Source organism: Pteropus alecto, unplaced genomic scaffold (assembly GCF_000325575.1).
Source record: "Pteropus alecto unplaced genomic scaffold, ASM32557v1 scaffold111, whole genome shotgun sequence".
Lineage (NCBI taxonomy): Eukaryota > Metazoa > Chordata > Mammalia > Chiroptera > Pteropodidae > Pteropus > Pteropus alecto.
The window spans coordinates 5,525,266-5,544,480 of NW_006431915.1; the positions used below are offsets into that span (position 1 = coordinate 5,525,266).

Consider the following 19,215-nt stretch of genomic DNA (forward strand, 5'->3'; position numbering starts at 1 on the left):
ACAGTACTTGTATGCAATGTGTACAAATATAAACATTATGTAGGGATGTTAAAAACTTGCAGAAACACACTATTTATCGTTTATACTCTTCACACTTTATGTATATATCCACAAACACATGTGGGGGAATGGTAAGTATTAATTTATGGTCTGAGCTAAGAGTGAGATTAATAAAATTGGGAAGTACAGGGGGCTCTAACTTTATAATTGTTCATTTGTTTAATTTACAGGGGGCTCTAACTTTATAATTGTTCATTTGTTTAATTTATTAAAGCCCTAAAGATGTTGAAGCAATTATATCAAAATGTTAAAATTTTACAAAGCTAGGTAATAGAGATACTATTATAGTACTCTCTACACTTTTCTGTACACTTGACATATTTAAAAAAAACACCTAATTTTTCAGCGTCGCAGCAAACAGGAAGTTGTCAATAAGAGGAAGGAGACCAGAAGGAATGCAGAAGAGAAGCAGCAAGCAGTAGTGCTAGGCTTCACCGGGCCCAAAGAATGATTGATGGATAAAAACTAAAATACACAGAGAGGAGTCACTTAATATTTCTATTTCTTGAGAGATGACAAAAGGTATAGAAGATAACATCACAGATTTACAGTGGCTGAAAGCTTAGGCCTTAGAATTGGCGATACCTGGGTTTAAATTCCACTCATGTAGTTTCCTAATATGACTTCAATAAACCAAACACCTTCTTTAAAATGTAGCCTTCTTGAACTCATAGATCAAAACAAAATAAGCCATCCTATCGAAAAAATAAAAACATTATTTTTCCATTAGCCCATTTTTTTCATAGGCTAATAGCAGAATATGTTTCCTTATTATTTCGATGCAGTTGTTTTTTTTTTTTTTTTTTTTTTTTTTTTTTTTACAATGACATGTGTGTGAAGTTGGAGTCCAGGCTCTCTTTCTTCCAATGGATCATGTATCCCTACACAAATATTGCACTGTCCTATTTATTATGACTTTATAATACATTATCTAAAACAGCAGTTTTTCCTGCTTAGTTCTTCTTTAAGCTTATACTGGCTATTTTTGACCTTTTGCATTTTTATATAAATGCTAGAATCAGCTTATGAGGTTTCATTTTTTTTGGAATTTTTATTGTGACTACATTCGACCTATAGATGAATTTGCAGAGAAATGACATCGAATCAATAATCTTACAATCCATCGACACGGTATCCAGTGACACAGTGTCTATTTTAACATCCATTAATAAAGTTTTATAAATAATTTCAAAGAGTTCTTACACCTATTTTATTATTAGAGTTATTCTAAAGTATTTGATGATTTTAATGCACTTGTATACAGCTTTGTTGGGTAATTTTCTCATCTAACAGTTGTTTGTTATTGAAATATAATTGACATATAACATCGTATTCGTTTTAGGTGTTCGATTTTTTAAAAACTAGGATGTATACCCATTTATCTTTTTCGTTGTATGTTACTACCTATATTTATTGTACTCTTTATTCTTACAAACAGCTTGACTATGTTTTCTTTTTCCATAACTAGTCTAGAGGAAAGCAATAAAATATACAACCAAAAAGAGGCAGCATTTAATTTTTTAAATATTGAAAGCAATTTATTTTTAATAATTTTAAGGAAAAAATCATGCAAAAAATCCTCATACGAATAAATGCATATTCCTGACACACCATTTAAATTAAACATCATGGTATAACTGAGACTATAATCCTCACAGACTCCCTCTCATTCGTCACCTATTTCTTGTATCTTTTCTTTCTCCACTGTCACAGAGTTGAATTCCCATCTGCAGATTCATTGTTGCCCTACTTTTCCCAGCTAATCTTGAATAAGACAGTGGACTGATCTGCAGCTGAGGCTCTATATTAACATGTCTCACAGAAGTAGGATCTATGCCTGACCATGACTGCTGAGTCCTGAGTTCTCACTGGCCATCCACACACAATACATCACGTCGGAGGTGAGCCCTGACCTCAGGGTTTATGGCTGGGATTCTTTCTGGGTCCCCCTGCCCCCATCTTCCCACTCCATTGCTTTTGCCAGGTTACTTCAGTAACCTGAATAGCCACAATTAAGTTAATGCTACACAGAGTTCCAGATATGCAAAGCCTTCAGAGTCTGCCCAAACTTAAATCCAATGAACGTCCCTTCCAAGCCTGAACTAAGGCTCCAAGCTCCCTAAGCCGGCTGGTGGAGATTCATCTAAGTGCAAATATTTTGATATCAGGCAGCTACCTAATTCACCAACAATCATACCCTAATCCCTCTTCCCGTGGGACTAGAGTTCTTGCTCCCAAAATTTGTCTGAATCTTTGAAAGTTGCTTTATCGACAACTGTGGACCAAAAAAAGGGCCACATACTAAACCTGACAAGCTCAGGGGAGGCCTGCATGGCAGGTCCTACAAACTCGGAGGCCGAAATTAACCGCATAGGATGGTCTGAACATAAAAATTCCTAACTAAAAGCAAGTCAGCGGCGAGTAGTCACATCTTGGGCCTGAAGCTTCCTCAACAAAGGTCAATCTTTACCTTAAGTGAGCCTATCTATTGTCTTTGTGCATCTAAGATAACTCACCCTTGGAATATCAGAGCGATCCCTTTTTTTCCAGACTCCTCAGGGCACAACCCACTGCACCAGAGCACAGAACTCCTCACGGTTATCTTGCCCCACACATACCATCTCTATGCGCTGTAAATGTTAATTATCAACTCTCCAATAACCACCAACGTGAAAGAAGTGTGTAAGTATGTGTCCCTCCATTTTACCTTTTTTCCAATCCCAGAGACTTCCCCACTTTGCCTTCTCCCACCCCCTTAATCCACCACCAATGAATTTCATGTAATCCTCCTTGCATCTCCTTTGATTTTAATGTATAAACTGCAAACTGCCATTCTCTGGAGCATTTTCTCAATCCATTGAGAGTTAGCTTCCCGGCAATTGTCGTCAGTTTGGCACAAATAAACTCATTAAAATTCTCTACAGGTTTGAAGGTTTCCTAAGCGGACACAACCCAGCCTTCCGAGAACTAATCTGCCCCCATGGCCCTTTTCTAAACATTTTATCTGATGCTAAAGAACGGGTATCAACCACTGTCACTTCTCTCCCAGCCGGAGCCTGTCTAGGATAATCATTTTTTGAAATGGGATAAGTTTAACCTAAGGGCAGTTCTTAAAGTGATGCTATGCAGTCTCATCACACAGCAAACGAAGGGTGATTTTTTAAATGACAGTCTTATTGCAGCAAGGTACAGTTCTCAAAAGACATAAATCCCCTGGACCCTATGATTATGATCTCCTCAGCTAGTAAAAACAGCAGGGCATTGTCCCACCTTCGTGTTTATTCATGGAAAACCTGGAACAGAAGTTCAAAGAAAAATAGCCAGAGAAGCTAGGAGCCGGGAAAGGAAAACAGACAAACAGCACCATAATGGGCAGTAAGAGGGAGAAAGCCACATCCCTTTGAAGGATAAACAGGTAGCTCCATTAATCATTAAAGACTAAACCAATTAGAGAAGATGAATTGGAAAGAAAAAGAAACAAATGTGAAAGGTCTCATTGTGGTTTACCCAAGGTATCTTGGTACAATTTTGTCTTAAGAATAGAAAACTCAAAATGTGCCCTCAGATTTCAAAATATGATATCCTCTCAAACTTTATCTGACTTTATAAACACAGAAGGCAGCATAAATGAATTTAAATTGCAATATGAGAACAAATTTAACTTCTAATGGAAACATGGTTCAAGATGGAGTAAGTCAGCAATCTCAATGTTTATCTCCACATGCATTTATTCCTGGCAATACATTGGAGTTTTCTGTAGAGTGTTTATCTAACTTGGCTTTCTTTGATGGATCTTCTGGCATACTCCATACGCAACCCATATACACAGACCATATGTAGAGGTAACCACTTTCTCCCTGTAAAGAACTCCCAGAATAATTATGGCGAAAAAGGAAGGAACTAACTAACATATGTCAGGTATTTATAAGGGGCTGATAGTATACGAAGCATTTACCAGATATTTTGCCATTTAAACTAGTGAATATACTGTGTATTATTTAAATTTTAGAGATTAAAAAAAAAATTAAGCTGAAAGAGATACCTATATTAAAAGATCACCTTGCTATGGGATTTGAACCGGGATTTGAACCCAACTCACCTAGATCTAAGCCATGCATTCTCTTTTCTCAATTTCATGTGAGGTAAAGCTAGACCACACTATGTCTTCATTGTGTAGAACTGGAAATATACATCATACTTCAATTAATTGTTCACATTTTAGTCTAAAAGAAAGTACTATCAAGACATCAGTGATCTCTTAGTGACTGATAATAATTGCAGCCATTCCCTTACTTTGGAGGCTTTAGGACATGTCTCATTTTTTTATTCTTCCGTGATGAAATATTATTGTTAATATTTCAATCTATTTCCTCACTTAGAGAATAAAGGGGAGTAAACTATTTAAACCTTAAAAAAATCTTGAATAGTTTTAAGCAGAATAGTAAACTAATCTAACCAATATTTTTAAAAGATAACACTTAACACCCAAGTACAAAAGCACATTATAGGAAAACAATTGGGGAAATCTGAATATGAGTGAATATAAGATGATTAGAGCTTTTAAAATTTTGTTAAGTGTAATAATGGTACTGAATGGTTATGTAAGTAAATTATTTTTTAGAGATACACATTGATGTATAAAGGTTGAAATGAGATGACACAATGTCGAGGATTTGATTTAAAATATTTTACCCCCCCTAAATGGAAGAAAAATTAAGTATAGTAAAATGTCAATAATTGTTGAATCTAGGTGATGGCTATATTGGGATTTATTATATTATTCTTTTTATTTCTGTGACTGTTTGAAAACTGCCATAATACAAGGTTCTTAAAAAAAAGTCTTTCGATCGCAAAAAATGTAACCTATTTAATATGGCATTCAATTGCTTTAATCCAGAAGTATCGGTCTCTAATATCAGAAATAAAACCCCTAAAACATAGATTTAGGAAATATGATGGATTTTGTTAAGATGACCTATTGGCAATAATGTTCAAAAATACCTTTCTTCTAACAAACAATAAGTAGAGACCTACTTATGTTACATCAGAACACTGAATTAAGAACTAAAGGAACAAATCTGTTGTTTAAGACACTGAGAATATACTCAAATTTACGTCATTAATGAAAGCCACAGGAAATCTTGTAGGAACTTAGAGAAATCAAAATATCTTTGTTTCCTTGGATTAAAACCAAGATAGCCATTTAGTAAATGACAAACAATAAAATACCTTGTAAAATACTGATGGAAAAGAATCCTTCCTTACTGGAATCACAGGTGTGAGATCTGAATACCTTTGAAGTTTTCAAACCATCATTCCGGTCTCTAATACCAGTCCTGGATTTAAGAGAGGCCAACCCCCTCATTCATGTATTGAACTACTGACCCTTCCATTCAAAAGGAAAATAAAACTTTTAATCCATACTTTACCCACAGTAACTAGATGAACCACAATTAAAGTAATGCTAAACAGAGTTCTAGAAACAGAAAATAGTCATTAAGAGTGGCATACTTTTGGGTTTTCTATCCCACCTCTATCCCCCACTACATCCACAGGGCATGAACATGTTAATTGAACCAAATGATGAGCATGTTCCCATCTGCAAACACATCCCTGGAGCTTCCTTTGGGTAAGGAAGCTCTTTATCAGTGTCTGGACTAGCAGGACTATAAATCAGCTACAAACACAGAGTCTTCCTGCTGCTGCTAGTCCAGTTTCGCCTCAATATTCATCCTGCTTAGCAAAAACAAGGTGCTCTCTCGGCATGAGAAAACAAAAATCCATCTTACAGTCTAGGCAGGAGTAAAGCAGGGAATACAAACTTGTCCCACTTCAAAGCACAGGGCATATCTTTCACTAACTAAACAGCAATCCCGGCAGGAGTGACAATGAAAGCTTTCTTCCCTATTATTGTTTGAAACAATCACAGGCTATTTGTTCATATTAATTAGTTTATATCTAGTATTTGGCAGCCTTTTTTTTAGAAAAATGCTCTTTGTTACCAAGTGAATAGAGTAACAAACAAAGCCAAAAGCTTTAAAAAAAAAAAAAAAATTTCTTGTTTTTGTCTAGAAAAGGATTTTTGCCTTAGAAAAAGATTGTCAGGCCTTTCACACTTGAATGTGGGCTTATCTCTTCACAAGCCCTTGAATTCACTCTAAAAGAATGCAAGTTGATGTGCCAGACAATACCAGGCTAAGCTGATCAGGGGGCTGCTTATTATGCCTCGCCTGAGGAGATGCTGTATTTCAATTACTTTTACCTTCTCTGAACCTGCGGAAAACTTGATAATAGGAAAGAAGACATCAATACAGGCAAGGGCAAGACAGTCTTGGGCTAAAGTTGACTGCACAAATTACATGTGAAGAACTGACACAAAATCAGGAGGCCCATGATCGACCAGAGGATCCTGGGAACCAAGTGACTCCAGAAGAGTACACTGCCTCTCCCCTGCGACCTAACACCCCAGTTTACAGCTGACTCCTTCCTAGCAGGCTTGAGTTTCTCCAGCTATCAGTGGCCACTCCTGTTCCTAACGTACAGGAAGAATAATGGGGCTTGCTACCCTGGTTGAGATAAATGAATTTGTTCAACATAATTGTCAAAAGTCAGGGTTTGAACCCAGGTCTAAGACTTGAAAACTACACAAGCTTCTTCGAGATTAATGTTAAATTCCTTAACAGCACTTGCAAGGCCCTGCAAAAATCTTCTCCAACCTGGTAACCTAACCCATCTGCCTCCTCTATAACCAGAAGTATGCTGATAAATAGTCAACAATGGGCTCTTAGGAGTGCAGGGCTGAGCTTGCCAATTTCCATGATGTAAATACTCCACCCCGCCTGATTTCAAGCTACAAGCATGAAGTCAATGGGCTCGCTAAATTCCTGAAAATTTAACAATCAGATATTGTGAGCCAGCAGAGCTGGCTCTAGCACATCTTTTCTTACAACCCTGTGCCCTGTGATACTGCAACTATCCTGAACTAACATCCAAATGCTGTGCTCTCTCTCACCTTGGGACATTTGACATTCACAAAGGCTATCTACTCTTCTTTACCAGAATAACTCATACTCATTCATAAGCTCCCTGGCAGGCGGTCTTCCTTCAAGAAGCCTTCTCTGATCCGCAAAGTCTCCCTGGATACTTCACTTAACTCCTAGGGCACCCACACCCTCTATTTCCTGGATCACAGCATTTGTAACACAGCATTAAATTTTTTTATTTCCTTATCTGTATATTTCCCACTAAATTTCTAAACTCTGGCAGGACAAAAGCCTTGTTTATCTTATTTATTCCTATATTCCCAGGCCTGCCACAGTGCTTGCCAAACAATACTGATCTCGATGTTTTGAGCAGTATGTGCCAGATACTGCTCTAAGTTTTACACATATAATCTAATTTCATTATAAAACAACCCTGTGAAGTTGGCTTTATTATTATTATGCTCATTTGCAGATGAGGAAATAGAGGCACTGAAAGAGGAAACCTCCCCCCATCCCCGCCCCCCATCCCACTCTTATGTGCTCAGTTAGTAAACGCTGGAGCCAGGGTTTGAACCCACGCGGTATGAATGGAGAGCCTTGTGCATCCTTCTAGACCAGGGTTTCTTGACTTTTGTTCCCACTGGTGACTTTCGAGGAGAATGTTTTCATTAAATTTAAATTCTCCCTAATGAGAGAAATTAAATATCAAAGAATAAGATTTCTTCGGGTAGATTTAATCTTCAGAGGGACTGGCCATCTCCTAAGGTCCAATTTTTGCCCTCTTGGGGGCAATATCACTCCCTCTGATGATGTATGTTCTAGACCTTTCACTATGCTTTTACATTAATGTACCATATGTTTACCCCTAAAAGCATATGGTCTTGTTTAACAGTTTTAATGACATCTTCCTATAAGTATTACTCTGCATCTTGCTTTCTTTTCCCTCCATCTGATATCCTGGAGAGATATAGCTGTGTTGAGATATATATATTTATGATTTCTTTATTGCTGCATGATATTTAAATCATATCGACATTCCTGAATGTTTTAAGTCTTTCCGCTGTTGTACATTCAGAAAATCTTGTATTTTTTGGCCTTCGACTGAGGCTTTAATGAATATCTTTATGCACTTCTCCATGGACTCATGTGTGAGTGTTTTTCTAATGTAGAGACCAAGATAGGAACAGGGTATTTGCAAATTTTAACAGGTACTGTCAAATTACCCTCCGGAATGACTGTACCAATTTATATTCCCACAGAGAATTCATCAGAGTACACATTTCCCCAAGTATTTATATTAACTATGATCTGTTTCTACCTTGAGTGGTGTTAAACATTTTAATTAAATAAGTCATTTAAAAATATTTATATTGCTCACCGACGGATAGCAGCTTGTGTAAGAAGGAAGGTGTGTGTAATAGGATAATATGATGCTGCTGGAGATGCTGACAAATGACAGCAGCAGCCCCAGGATGCTGAAATGCCTCACTCAGAAGACCTGTCCGAGGGCCCAACTTCACAAACAGCCAAGCATAGTCATTGTACAGGAACAGCTGCAGTGGTCTCTGAAATGGTGACCTCAAGCAATAAGGCACTGAATCTTTTCGGCCATTTGCCAAGGCTCTCAGGCACCAAAAACACTATTGAGGGGAATGGACACCAAATACCTACAGTAAACGAAACATTGCAGAGACAATGACCCATTTACCAGAAAGAGAAATACCCATAATGGCAGTAACACACATTATAGAAACTAATACTAAAAGCTTTAAAGTGTTAAAGTCCATTTTATATGGACTTTATCCATATAAAATGCCAAGGTCTTTTAGAGGCAAAAAATAAAAAAGGCATCTATAGTAAATAAAGTAAAAATGGCCCCTTCTCCCTCTCCTTCCTTTCCCTCCCTCACATATACATACTCCCCTACTTGAAATACAAACTACATTTAGTAGCTTGCAAAATAATACAGGAAAAAAAGTGTAGAACAACATTTTGTATCGAGATTCAAATTTCAACCAATATGGTTCTTTCTCAAAGGTATACTTTCTTCTTTATCCTTGGCCTAAAAATGATTGTCATGAATGAGATGGGAGGTCACACTTTAGGAGGAGAAGATGAAAGAACAAATAGAAAGCATATATTCTGTCATTTAATCCATAGAACCATCCCGTGAAGTACGATTACAGAAGAAATTGGAGCTAAGTGATGTTAGCATGACTCAGGCTCCTTATCCAGCAATCAGAATGTGAAATCAGGCCTAATGACTCCAAAGTCTCTTTCCCCAATGTGCCACACTGCCGGTTGAAACTGAAAGAGTCCAGTTACTACTCGAATAGATCAAGTTGTAAAATAATCTGAACAATGTTCCTGCCGTATTAGTGTTCAGAAAAAATAACTCATATTGCTGTTGTTCAGAAGTTCCTAGAATTGCATTTTCTTTTTTGGAGTTACTAGATGAACTCAAGGCAAAATACTAAAAATTATCAGAGGAGGACAATGAGACAGCACTCAGAAAACTTGTAAGATTAGATCTGTTCTAATTAGATGTATGTCCATAAACTCAAAAAAAGCCAAGAGAGGAAAAGCAGTAAATTCACTTCTGACTGTCTTGATTTGGAATTTGATGCCTAGAGTAATAGCTAAACATTCTAAGCTCTGAAAACCAAGGCCCCCGTGAACGGAAGCCAGTTCACTAAAATCACTTGCTCATTGTTCCACTTGCTTCTTGAACTAAACAGCACTGCCCTCACAAAAGCACTGTTTTCTGAATACTCACCAAATGATAATTAGAAGGATACACATGATCGCCAGAGTCAAACACACTTTCTGAAGCTCAATTTAAATATTCTGCAAAACTGTGATTAGCTTAAACCTCTGCCAGCTGGAATCACTTACCTGGGGCTGTGAAATTACAGGGGTGGAAGTGGAGGCAGCGGCCATGGCAGCTCTGTAGTTGCGGGCAGTGACCGGGCCCCAGCACTACAGCGCCAGACACACGGGAGTCAAATTCTTGTGGTTGCTGATCAGATCGCAGTCATGCTAGGAGAAACTGTGTACCTGGAAAAGGTCAGGAAAACCCACATTAGCCTACCACCACATGAGAGCGAAGTACCATGGGCCAGAAGAAGCAAAAATCCATTTTACGATGCCAACTACTGGCTTAATGAAAAGAGGAAGTCAGGAGGGAGCATCTCACATCTCAACACCAGGATTTCTGCACTATTCCCCCAAGTCATGTGAAGTCGATGTATTTTCATAAGTCTGAATCCAACTCCACATGCTAGCTACATGTTTTGGGGAGGTAGTGTCAAGTTGTGAAGATGGGGAGAATGGGCTGGGGGAGAAGCCATCCAGTTATTAAACAATATAGGAAGTTGAGTGACCCACAATTGAGAGCTGAGAGTTTACATACAAAGGGCAGAGAGAATAACACCGTCACGTGTCTTTGCGACCACCCAGTTCAACCCTGCCTATCAGCAGAGCAAAACACTGAGGGATGGAGAAGAGACCAGAGTCATACCTTTTGTTAATGGCAGAACCAGCACTAAAGCAACAACCAACTTCCAGTCTAATACGAAGCATAAGAAACTGAATGTGTTCCATGTTTATATTTCCTCAGGGAACTCAGATGCCACTTTTAAGACTAAAGAGAAGGCAAGACACCCCAAAGTTATAGAATCAGTCATAGGAATGAGTCAAGTACTCAAATGGGTGGTAGGGGCTTCAGAAGTCAGACCTCCACATGTGGAAGGAAGCGTGCACTTCTAAAATCCTTTGACATCCTCAAGGAGGGGATGCTAGATACATACACAGAATAACTCACTCTTCCATTATTAGCATGCTTATTAAGAAAATTAAAAAAGCACTAAATTCCCTGCAGTAAAGCATGGCCCAATTTCTGGAAAAAGAATGAAGTGATTGGTTTCCATGTTGCAATTTAGTGCAGAGGAAATTTTTTTTTTCATTTTAAGAATTTAAGAAAATTCTTGCATTTTAAGAAAATTGTTCATTTATAGATTGTTTCATGCCAGCTAACAAACCTTTTTATTCAAAAGGTATTTATTGAGTATTTAGGCACCCCTGCCTTTGTCTGTAAATATACTTTCTAGGTTCACCAGAATTCAAGATGATATCTGAATGCTTTTAAACTATTAGAAAATGGTACTATTAATAACAGTGAAAGTAATGGAGCAGGATCACAAGATCCAAAGATTTGAGCAGGAGTTAACAGTGAAGTTGGACACGTTATCTCAGTCCTTCGACCCCAAATCTTCTGGTACTGCTCTACGTTAGCTGAATGATGCTGAGCAAGTCACATAACCTCAGAAGAAGCATTTTCTAAAAAGTAATCTAGGTTTGGAAGCACCTTCTATGAACTTTAAAATTTGATTTTTACCCTGTCTTTGTGTATTATCTTTCATACTATAGTTTCAACAGCTTTAGGTTCTAATTGTTTAGAACTGTGGCATGTTCCTACCTGCTTCCCTCTGTTATTAACAAATAAGAAGCAAAGCTGTGGAGCTGTTTTGGTACAACATTCAACACAGAGTCCATAGGTGCCCTGAGACAACACTGCTATTCTCCTTAGTCTCAGTTTTGGGGGTGGGGTGGAGGGAAGACCTATTGTTTATCACACTGTGAATTTAAATGAACAGCCCAGGAGAAAAGTACATGTTTATTGCAGTGCCTTCTCTTTCATGATGGCTGCTAGAGTGCAGAGTCTACTCTAAGAAAATTATACATGGGGTGCTGTTTTGTGCTGAACTTATTCCTGGCATCATTTTGTGCCCACTCCTACTTCTTTACTTTTTCTTTTTCCTTCTCATGTATTTGCAATTCACGTGATCTTGCTCTATCATATGTACGGTGAACAGATGAATATATAATTAGCTTGACAATCAAAAAACAAAACAAGCGGGCAGTGAAAGTCCATTCTTAAAGACTCAGACTGTGTGCTCAGATCCAGTATCATTCCTGCCCAGATAAGTCATCAAGTAATATAACCTTAATATATTTTCAATATTCAGAGTACAGAGAGCTGCCCAAAAGGTGAATCCTGGGCACCTAGCCTGGAGTAAGGAAAAGGATATAGAAACTGATGTGACAAATATACCACACAGCATCATTGCTGAAAACAAAAGGGGGAAAGGTGGGAGGCTGAGATTTAATGAAAGCCTACTAGATGCTGAGCACTAGAGCGGTCATTTCACATACAGTTTGAGGCGGATATTGTTAACTCATTTCAAAGATGAGAAACCTAAGACTCTGAAAGGTTGTGCAATGTAACCAGAGTCACAACCACCAGAAATGAGGGAGCTGAGACCTGACCAGGACCCATGCCAGGGCCCAGGCTCTTTCCATAGACTAACTCTCTAAAGGAACAAAAATGAAGAAGAGACAGAAAGTGCCTGGGGTCTCTTTTTAAAAAATTTCAGAAAGTCCTGAAGAAAGCAAGATGAAAGTCAGATGTCCTGCAGAGTAACTATTTTCTCCAAACCCTGAAACAGAGAAGCCTATGCTCTCACCTACATAAAAATTTAATGTGTCCCTAGTTTTGATTTATGTTAAATATCCTTGAGATGCATAATAGGTAGTACAGATTGTTAGTCTGGTATCTTCAGAAAGAAAATAAGTCAGAAAATTAACTGCCTTCCCCTAAACCATTTAAGACATATGTAGTTTAGAGGCTTTTGTTGAACATTATAATTGTTGAACATTGTAAGGACATTACAAGAGCTCTTTATAAAATGGTGTGTGGTTACTTGACTCTGAAAATATAAAGGACTAAGCAATACTACCTCAAAGGGTACCAATCAGCTCTCTCCTGGGAGTGATGTCTTAAAATTACATTTATGAAATCTATTTACTTCCCAATTTATTTACAAAACTGGAAAAATTATGGGGGAACTAGACACAACGACAAAAAAGACAATATTCTAAGTCATATTGCTGTTCAATCTCTAGCTAAGTAAGCTGGCTCCTTGTGATATAATAATCCCTTGCTTTCCCAGATTCCCAGACTGTCAACTACAGATTTGCACAGAATTTTTAAAGAAATATATCGCTCTTGAACTCTTCCAAGTACCTGGATAACTGTCTTGCAGTTCTTCCCATCTGTTATCAACCTAACATTCCATTTCCTTTGCTTGAGCTCCAAGACTGCTTCAACTACAGGAAACCACAAAGCAGTGTGGGTTGGCCCCACTAACTCCAGCTATCCTTAGGTTATTACTGTTGCCCATTCTCTTCTTCTCTAGTTGTCTCCATTTACATTCTAGGTATCTCTTCTAATCTATATCATTCTTTACAAAACCACAAAGCCACCTCTAAGGCCTCTCACTTGCAAAAAATTAGCTTTGTCATTTATTTACTTGACCATTCATTCCCCTATTGTCACTGAATAAGAATGACCTCAATATCCCTCCCTACAGTTCAAAAACATATATATAAAATACAATTTACAAATAAGAAAACTACATCAGCTCATTCTTCTGTGCCAGATTACAAGAGAAATAACCAATTAAGTGTAAGAAGTGGAAATATCCTGAATCAGCCCTAGAAGCCACAGATAGATCCCAACTATTGCTTAAACCTCCAAAAATATACACTAGAAAAAATCAACATGGGAGGCTAACAGAAGGACTAAGACACCACATCACCTTAATGTGAAGCTGCAACTGTATGGACAGAAAAATCAGCAAATGATACCCCAATGGACTCATAATGATACTCCTAGTTCAGCGGAACAGGCTTGAGGGAACTGAGCCATGGGGAGTTGGAATACACTGAAAATACACTCACTCCTTAAATGGGGTTCCTGGCTCCAACTAAGCAAGTAATCTCTGGCTGTATTTACTTCTAATTTGCATGTGGCCATGATGATTGCCCCAGAAAACATGTGGGGAATAAAACACTACCAGCTGGCTTCTGATACGGGCAGCCATGCCAAGTGACAATAACCTTGCTAATTACCGAGTGCCACACCAAATACTTGAAAGAAAATCTCTGGTTCTGAGGCAAACTTCATTTTGATTACTTATGCAGCTGATGCTGGCTCCTTCCCTAGGCCTCACAGGAAGATGAATTTCTAATTTACAAATTAATCTACTATAAATCTAACCTTTTTACTTCAGCTGGACTTGAGTCAAACAGTGACTCATTTTAGTCTCTTGAAAAAACACAGGGTGATACCCAATACTGAATATGCACAGACTTTCCTAAGGATAAGCACAGAGAAAAATCTAAATACACCAAGCAAATGAAAACTGCTGTGGTTCAAGAGAAGGAAAGACTCTAAAATCAGAGCAAATATTTACTTAAGAAATAGGTGTATTACATAAAGGAAAACTTAAAAAATATATATGAGATGAGAAATGAGCCTGCATTAACCAAAAAGAAAAAAAAGAAAAATATCTGAATTATTAACTTAAATGAAGGCAGTAGATTAAGCAGAAAAGAGCATAAAAAATAAAGCAGAAAATGGTATTAGTGAAGCAGAAGATTAAACTATAGCTTGAGAGAGCTACATGGAAAAATATTTTAAAGCTTCCATACCAAAAACAGATCAAGAAAAAATACTAACTAAGGAAAGAAGAAGCTATCAATGATGAAACTAGGAAAGGATAAATTGATCCTCAAAATTTTAGAAAGATGTTTCACATATACAGGACCATTTAAATCAAATAGGAAAAAATTTCAGACCTGAAATTTGTGTATCTTGCTGCAGAGAGCTCTACAGGCTGGCAGAAACCAAGGGGAAAAAACTCTGAATCCCAAACCCAGACGGGTTCAAAAAAAATGACAAGATGTAGGAAGGCCAGAGCTATAGCTTAGCGTTCTTAGTATCTATTCTCCCTGCCAGAGATAAACAGCATCTGAAGCCAACCTTATATCATCGAAGGCCTGAGACTGGAAGAGTCTTTTCTCGGGAATTTGAACAGATGAAAAGACTTAAAAATAGTAACATCAGGAAGACGACATTGACCCACTGAAACAAAAACAAAATGCTTCAAAATTGATCATTTGAAATTCAGTAGAAGGATTGGAAAGTGAAGTTCCTAAAGTAAAAATCCAAAATGTGGAGCGAAAAACAAAGTGAAAAGGCTAGGGGCCTAGTCCAGGAGATCTGATGGCCAAATAAAAGCAATTCCAAAATAAAAGAATAAAGGAAATGAAAGGAGGGGAAATGAAATAACTCGAAACATTTTCTAAAGTGGGAAAGTCTTAAGTCTGTTAACTGTAAGGGCCCACTAAGTCACTACCAGCCCACCTCAATGATTTGAATCTGCTCACATTAAGCACATCATTATGAGGTTTGCTGTTTCTTGTAGTTTTTTTTTTACACTAGAGAGCAAAAAAATCTTATAAGCTATCAGAAAGTGTGCGTGGAGGAGCTCAGAAACAAAGGATCAGGAATCAGTCTCTGGACTTCTAAACCGCACCTGGAAACGAGAAGACAATGGAGCAACGAGAAAAGTGATCTACGACCTCGATTCTATTGGAGGATGTTCTTCAGCAAAACAGGGAGGAAACTAAGAAAAAGGAAGGCATGTGATACAGGACTAGGAATATAATACAGGACATAAACAAAGGGAATCTCTGGCATAATTGTGAAAGGAGACCTATGAATGACAGGTAAGAAGACTCACAAAGTAGCCTTGACAGAATAACTGTCCTTTGGATATATTAAGTGCAGATTTCTAGAACTGACAGAGTGTCTGGGATTGAATGAGTAATAAGCACATAAAAAATCAACCAAACATAAAAAGAATGATTAATTTAAAGGAGAATAAAAAATTTGCAGAAGAAGAAAAGGATTCATAGACTTCTAGATGGCTCAACTCGGAACATCATTAACAAGATCATAATAACATTAACACTGTAAAGGCCTAATCTAAATCATGAACTGACTATATTAGGACAATGAGGTAAAGAAAATGGCAGTATGTGTATGGCACACCTTCCACATGGAAAAGTCTATAAATATTTAAAACTGATATATCAAAAAGTACAGATAAAAATCTTAGAAATGCAATGCAAATACCAAATTAAACAGGTAAAACAAGAGAAAATGATAGCTATGGTGAAGAAAAAATGGTACGAAGAGGCAGAGACTCTTCTTAACAACCCTCATACAGCTATTTAAGTTACAAACATAACGTTGATAAAGAAATAAAAGCAAAACAGGAAAATTTTTAAAAATAATATCACTGCTAAAACAAAAAATTTAAAGCTACAACATGCAGAAGTTCCACTGCAGAAAACCAAACTGATGCCAAAGAAGACTGGCTTGATAAAAATATACATGCTTATAACAATAGAAGTCACTAAAATGATTAGAAATTATGGCCCTACAGACAACAGGAATTCAATATAAGAATAATCGGTATACTTGAGAACAATGGAACAGAAGTTATTTAACTATAAAAGTAAACTTTTCTTAAAAGATGTTAAATTTACAGGTTTAAAGAACTCACCACGGCACAGATAATGAAAAAAAAATAGATAAAATGTACTAAAACAAAGTTAAAAACATCTGTGTATTAAAGGACACAATCAAGAGTGAACAGGCAACCCATGATATAGGAGAAAATATTTGCAAATCATGTATCTGAAAAAAGTTAATATCCAGAATATATTTTAAAAACTCCTACAACTCAACAATAACAACAAAAATAAACAACCCAATTTAAAAAATGGTCAAAAGACTTCAATAGACAAAGAAGATATACAAATGGCCAAAAAGCACACGACAAGATAGTTAACACCTCCAAGCATTAGAATGGCTGGTAACTCAAAAATAAATAAACAAACAAACAAACAACAAGAAAACAGAAAATAAGTGTTCAAGGATGTGGAGAAATTGGATCCTTTATTTACTGCTAGTGGGAATATAAAATGGTTCAGCTGCTATAGAAAATAGGATGATGGTTCCTCAAATAATTAAAAATAGAATTATCATATAATCCAGAAAACTTCCAGATATATACCCAAAAGAATTAAAAGCAGAGTCTCAAAGAGACATTTCCACACCCATGTTCACTATTCACAACAGCCAAAAGGTGGAAGCAACCCAAGTGTCCATGGATGCATGAATGGATGAACAATATGTGGAATATACATACAATGGAATATTAGTCAGCATTAAAAGGAAGGAAATTCTGACACATTACAACATGGATAAACCATGAAGACATTATACTAAGTAAAATAAGCCAGCCACAGAAAAACAAATGTTATGATTCCATTTGTGCAGTACCTAGAATAGTCAAATTCATGGAGACAGAAAGTAGAATGGTGGTTTCCAGGGGATGGAGGCAGGTGATAATGGAGGGATGTTTTTCAATGGGCATAAAGTTTCAGTTTTACAAGATGAAAAGAGCCTTGGAAATCTATTTACAACAACATGAATAGACGTAACATTACTGAACTTGAAGATGGTTAAGATGGTTAATTTTATGTATAATGTACGACACCATAATTTTAAAAAGACCTCACCACATTCCAGGAAAAATATCAAGTGCATGATCTACGACTGGCTTTGTTAAGTTATTAAACTTCAAGAGTTAAAATAATTCCCATAAAAAAATCAAGTGGAGAAAATCAAATCAAAAAGGAAAAAAACTGAGCTAGACACAGCCATCGCTCTGGCCACAACAGATAAGACAAAGGAGCAACTTGGAAGACTTTGTCAGTTGGCATTATATAAGGGATTTTTGCTTCTTCTGGCCCATGGTACTCAGCACAAGCAATCTGTCAATCCAGGTAAACACGGAATACCTGCCAAAATAATGGTGACCAAAAAAGACAGTTATTATAGCTGTTTTTTAAATAGCTATCTGATTGAAATACATATATAAACTGCAATGATCTACAATAAAAACTCAAGGAAATTATAAGGAAAAAATTCTTCACCTTTTGAAAAAGAGTTAATGAATGCTGTTTTATTTCTAAAGTTAATAAATTAAAATTTCGGGCTTAAAAACAAAACTAAAAACAAATAAATAAATAAAAAGTAAAGGAGGAAAAAGGTTGACAAATAAACGGCCAAGCTACATTTTTTATCTGAGCTTCCTATCCTCGCCACTGCCTCCCATAAGACCAGTGAGACAAATGGTCCAGCTGGGACAAAGAAAGCTGTGATCACTTTCAGAATCCATTTGCTTCACATGCAGTTAAAACAAAGAAATTAGAAAAGCACTTGAGGGGAAACCAAACAATTTCCTCATGTTTTTGTTTTTAAATACCATCTCTACCTGTGGTGGCAAAACACTTCGCTCTCTTCTTCAAAGTATCAGGCCCAAGATCTTGCTTTAGTATACTCACAGAAGACAGTATATTTCAGTATGTTCTTAAATCTTTCCTTTTCCACACATAGGATCAGTTTTTTTCCATTTACTTCTCCAGCTTTTCAATCAGACCTTTTATTCTACATTTGTCCTAAAAGTCTATCATTCTCTCCATGTGGCACTGAGCGGATACATTCAAAAGAAGGAATTCAGCTAGCCCATCCTGGTCATGCTGGCTGGCTGCAGACGGAGAAACTCAAGCACCACAATCACACTATTTTATGTGTATTTTATCAGTTCAGAGTCCAATATTCTGCAGATGGAAGAAACTGGCCAAAAATTATTTAAATAAGCTCACTGTCCTGATTTCAAAGACTATATTGACAGGTAAACAGTTTTCACTTTTGAACAGTGTTCCTGATGAGGAAAGATGTGACCCTAAAACTTGTCGAAATAACTAGAAATTGTAAAACACAATATGCAGCAAAATCTCAGAACAGTTGTCACTACTAGGGCAAAGAATATATTGGCGATACTCTTTACAGTCTCAAGCTTAAGCTACTTTGTGTTATATTGGAAAGAAAATGAGGAAAATCTATAGTTTATGAATAGTGGGTCAGGAATGAGCTAGAATTACAGGTTTCTGAATTAGAGAAAAATGTACTCAAGTGAGTGTGCTCAATCGTGAAGGGAGAGAACAAGGAAAGAAGGGACAGGAATTAAGGAAGAGAAGTCAAATGAAAAGAGGTAGGACAATTAGAGGAATTATCCTTTAGGAAAGAGACAGATTTATTATTGCCCTGTTTCTATTGCCCAGCACCCACAATGTCTAAACTCTTTTCGAATCATCTTACCATCTACAGCCATGACCCTCTGCCTTTTGC

At 37.0% G+C, this 19,215-nt stretch overlaps 1 protein-coding gene across 4 annotated transcripts in view; it reads right to left on the reverse strand.

Annotated features, from left to right (window-relative positions):
• Positions 1 to 19,215, reverse strand: part of LPAR1 (lysophosphatidic acid receptor 1) — a 123,279-nt gene that overhangs the window by 59,937 nt on the left and 44,127 nt on the right. For 3 of the 4 annotated variants that reach the window (XM_006906095.2, XM_015599503.2, XM_015599514.2), the window contains exon 2: positions 9,939 to 10,100. In XM_006906095.2, coding sequence (XP_006906157.1) covers positions 9,939 to 9,983 — 45 coding nt within the window. In that variant the 5' untranslated portion in view covers positions 9,984 to 10,100. Of the gene's footprint in view, positions 1 to 2,576; positions 2,663 to 9,938; positions 10,101 to 19,215 lie in introns of those variants that run through there. The other variant, XM_015599522.2, reaches the window with a different exon arrangement.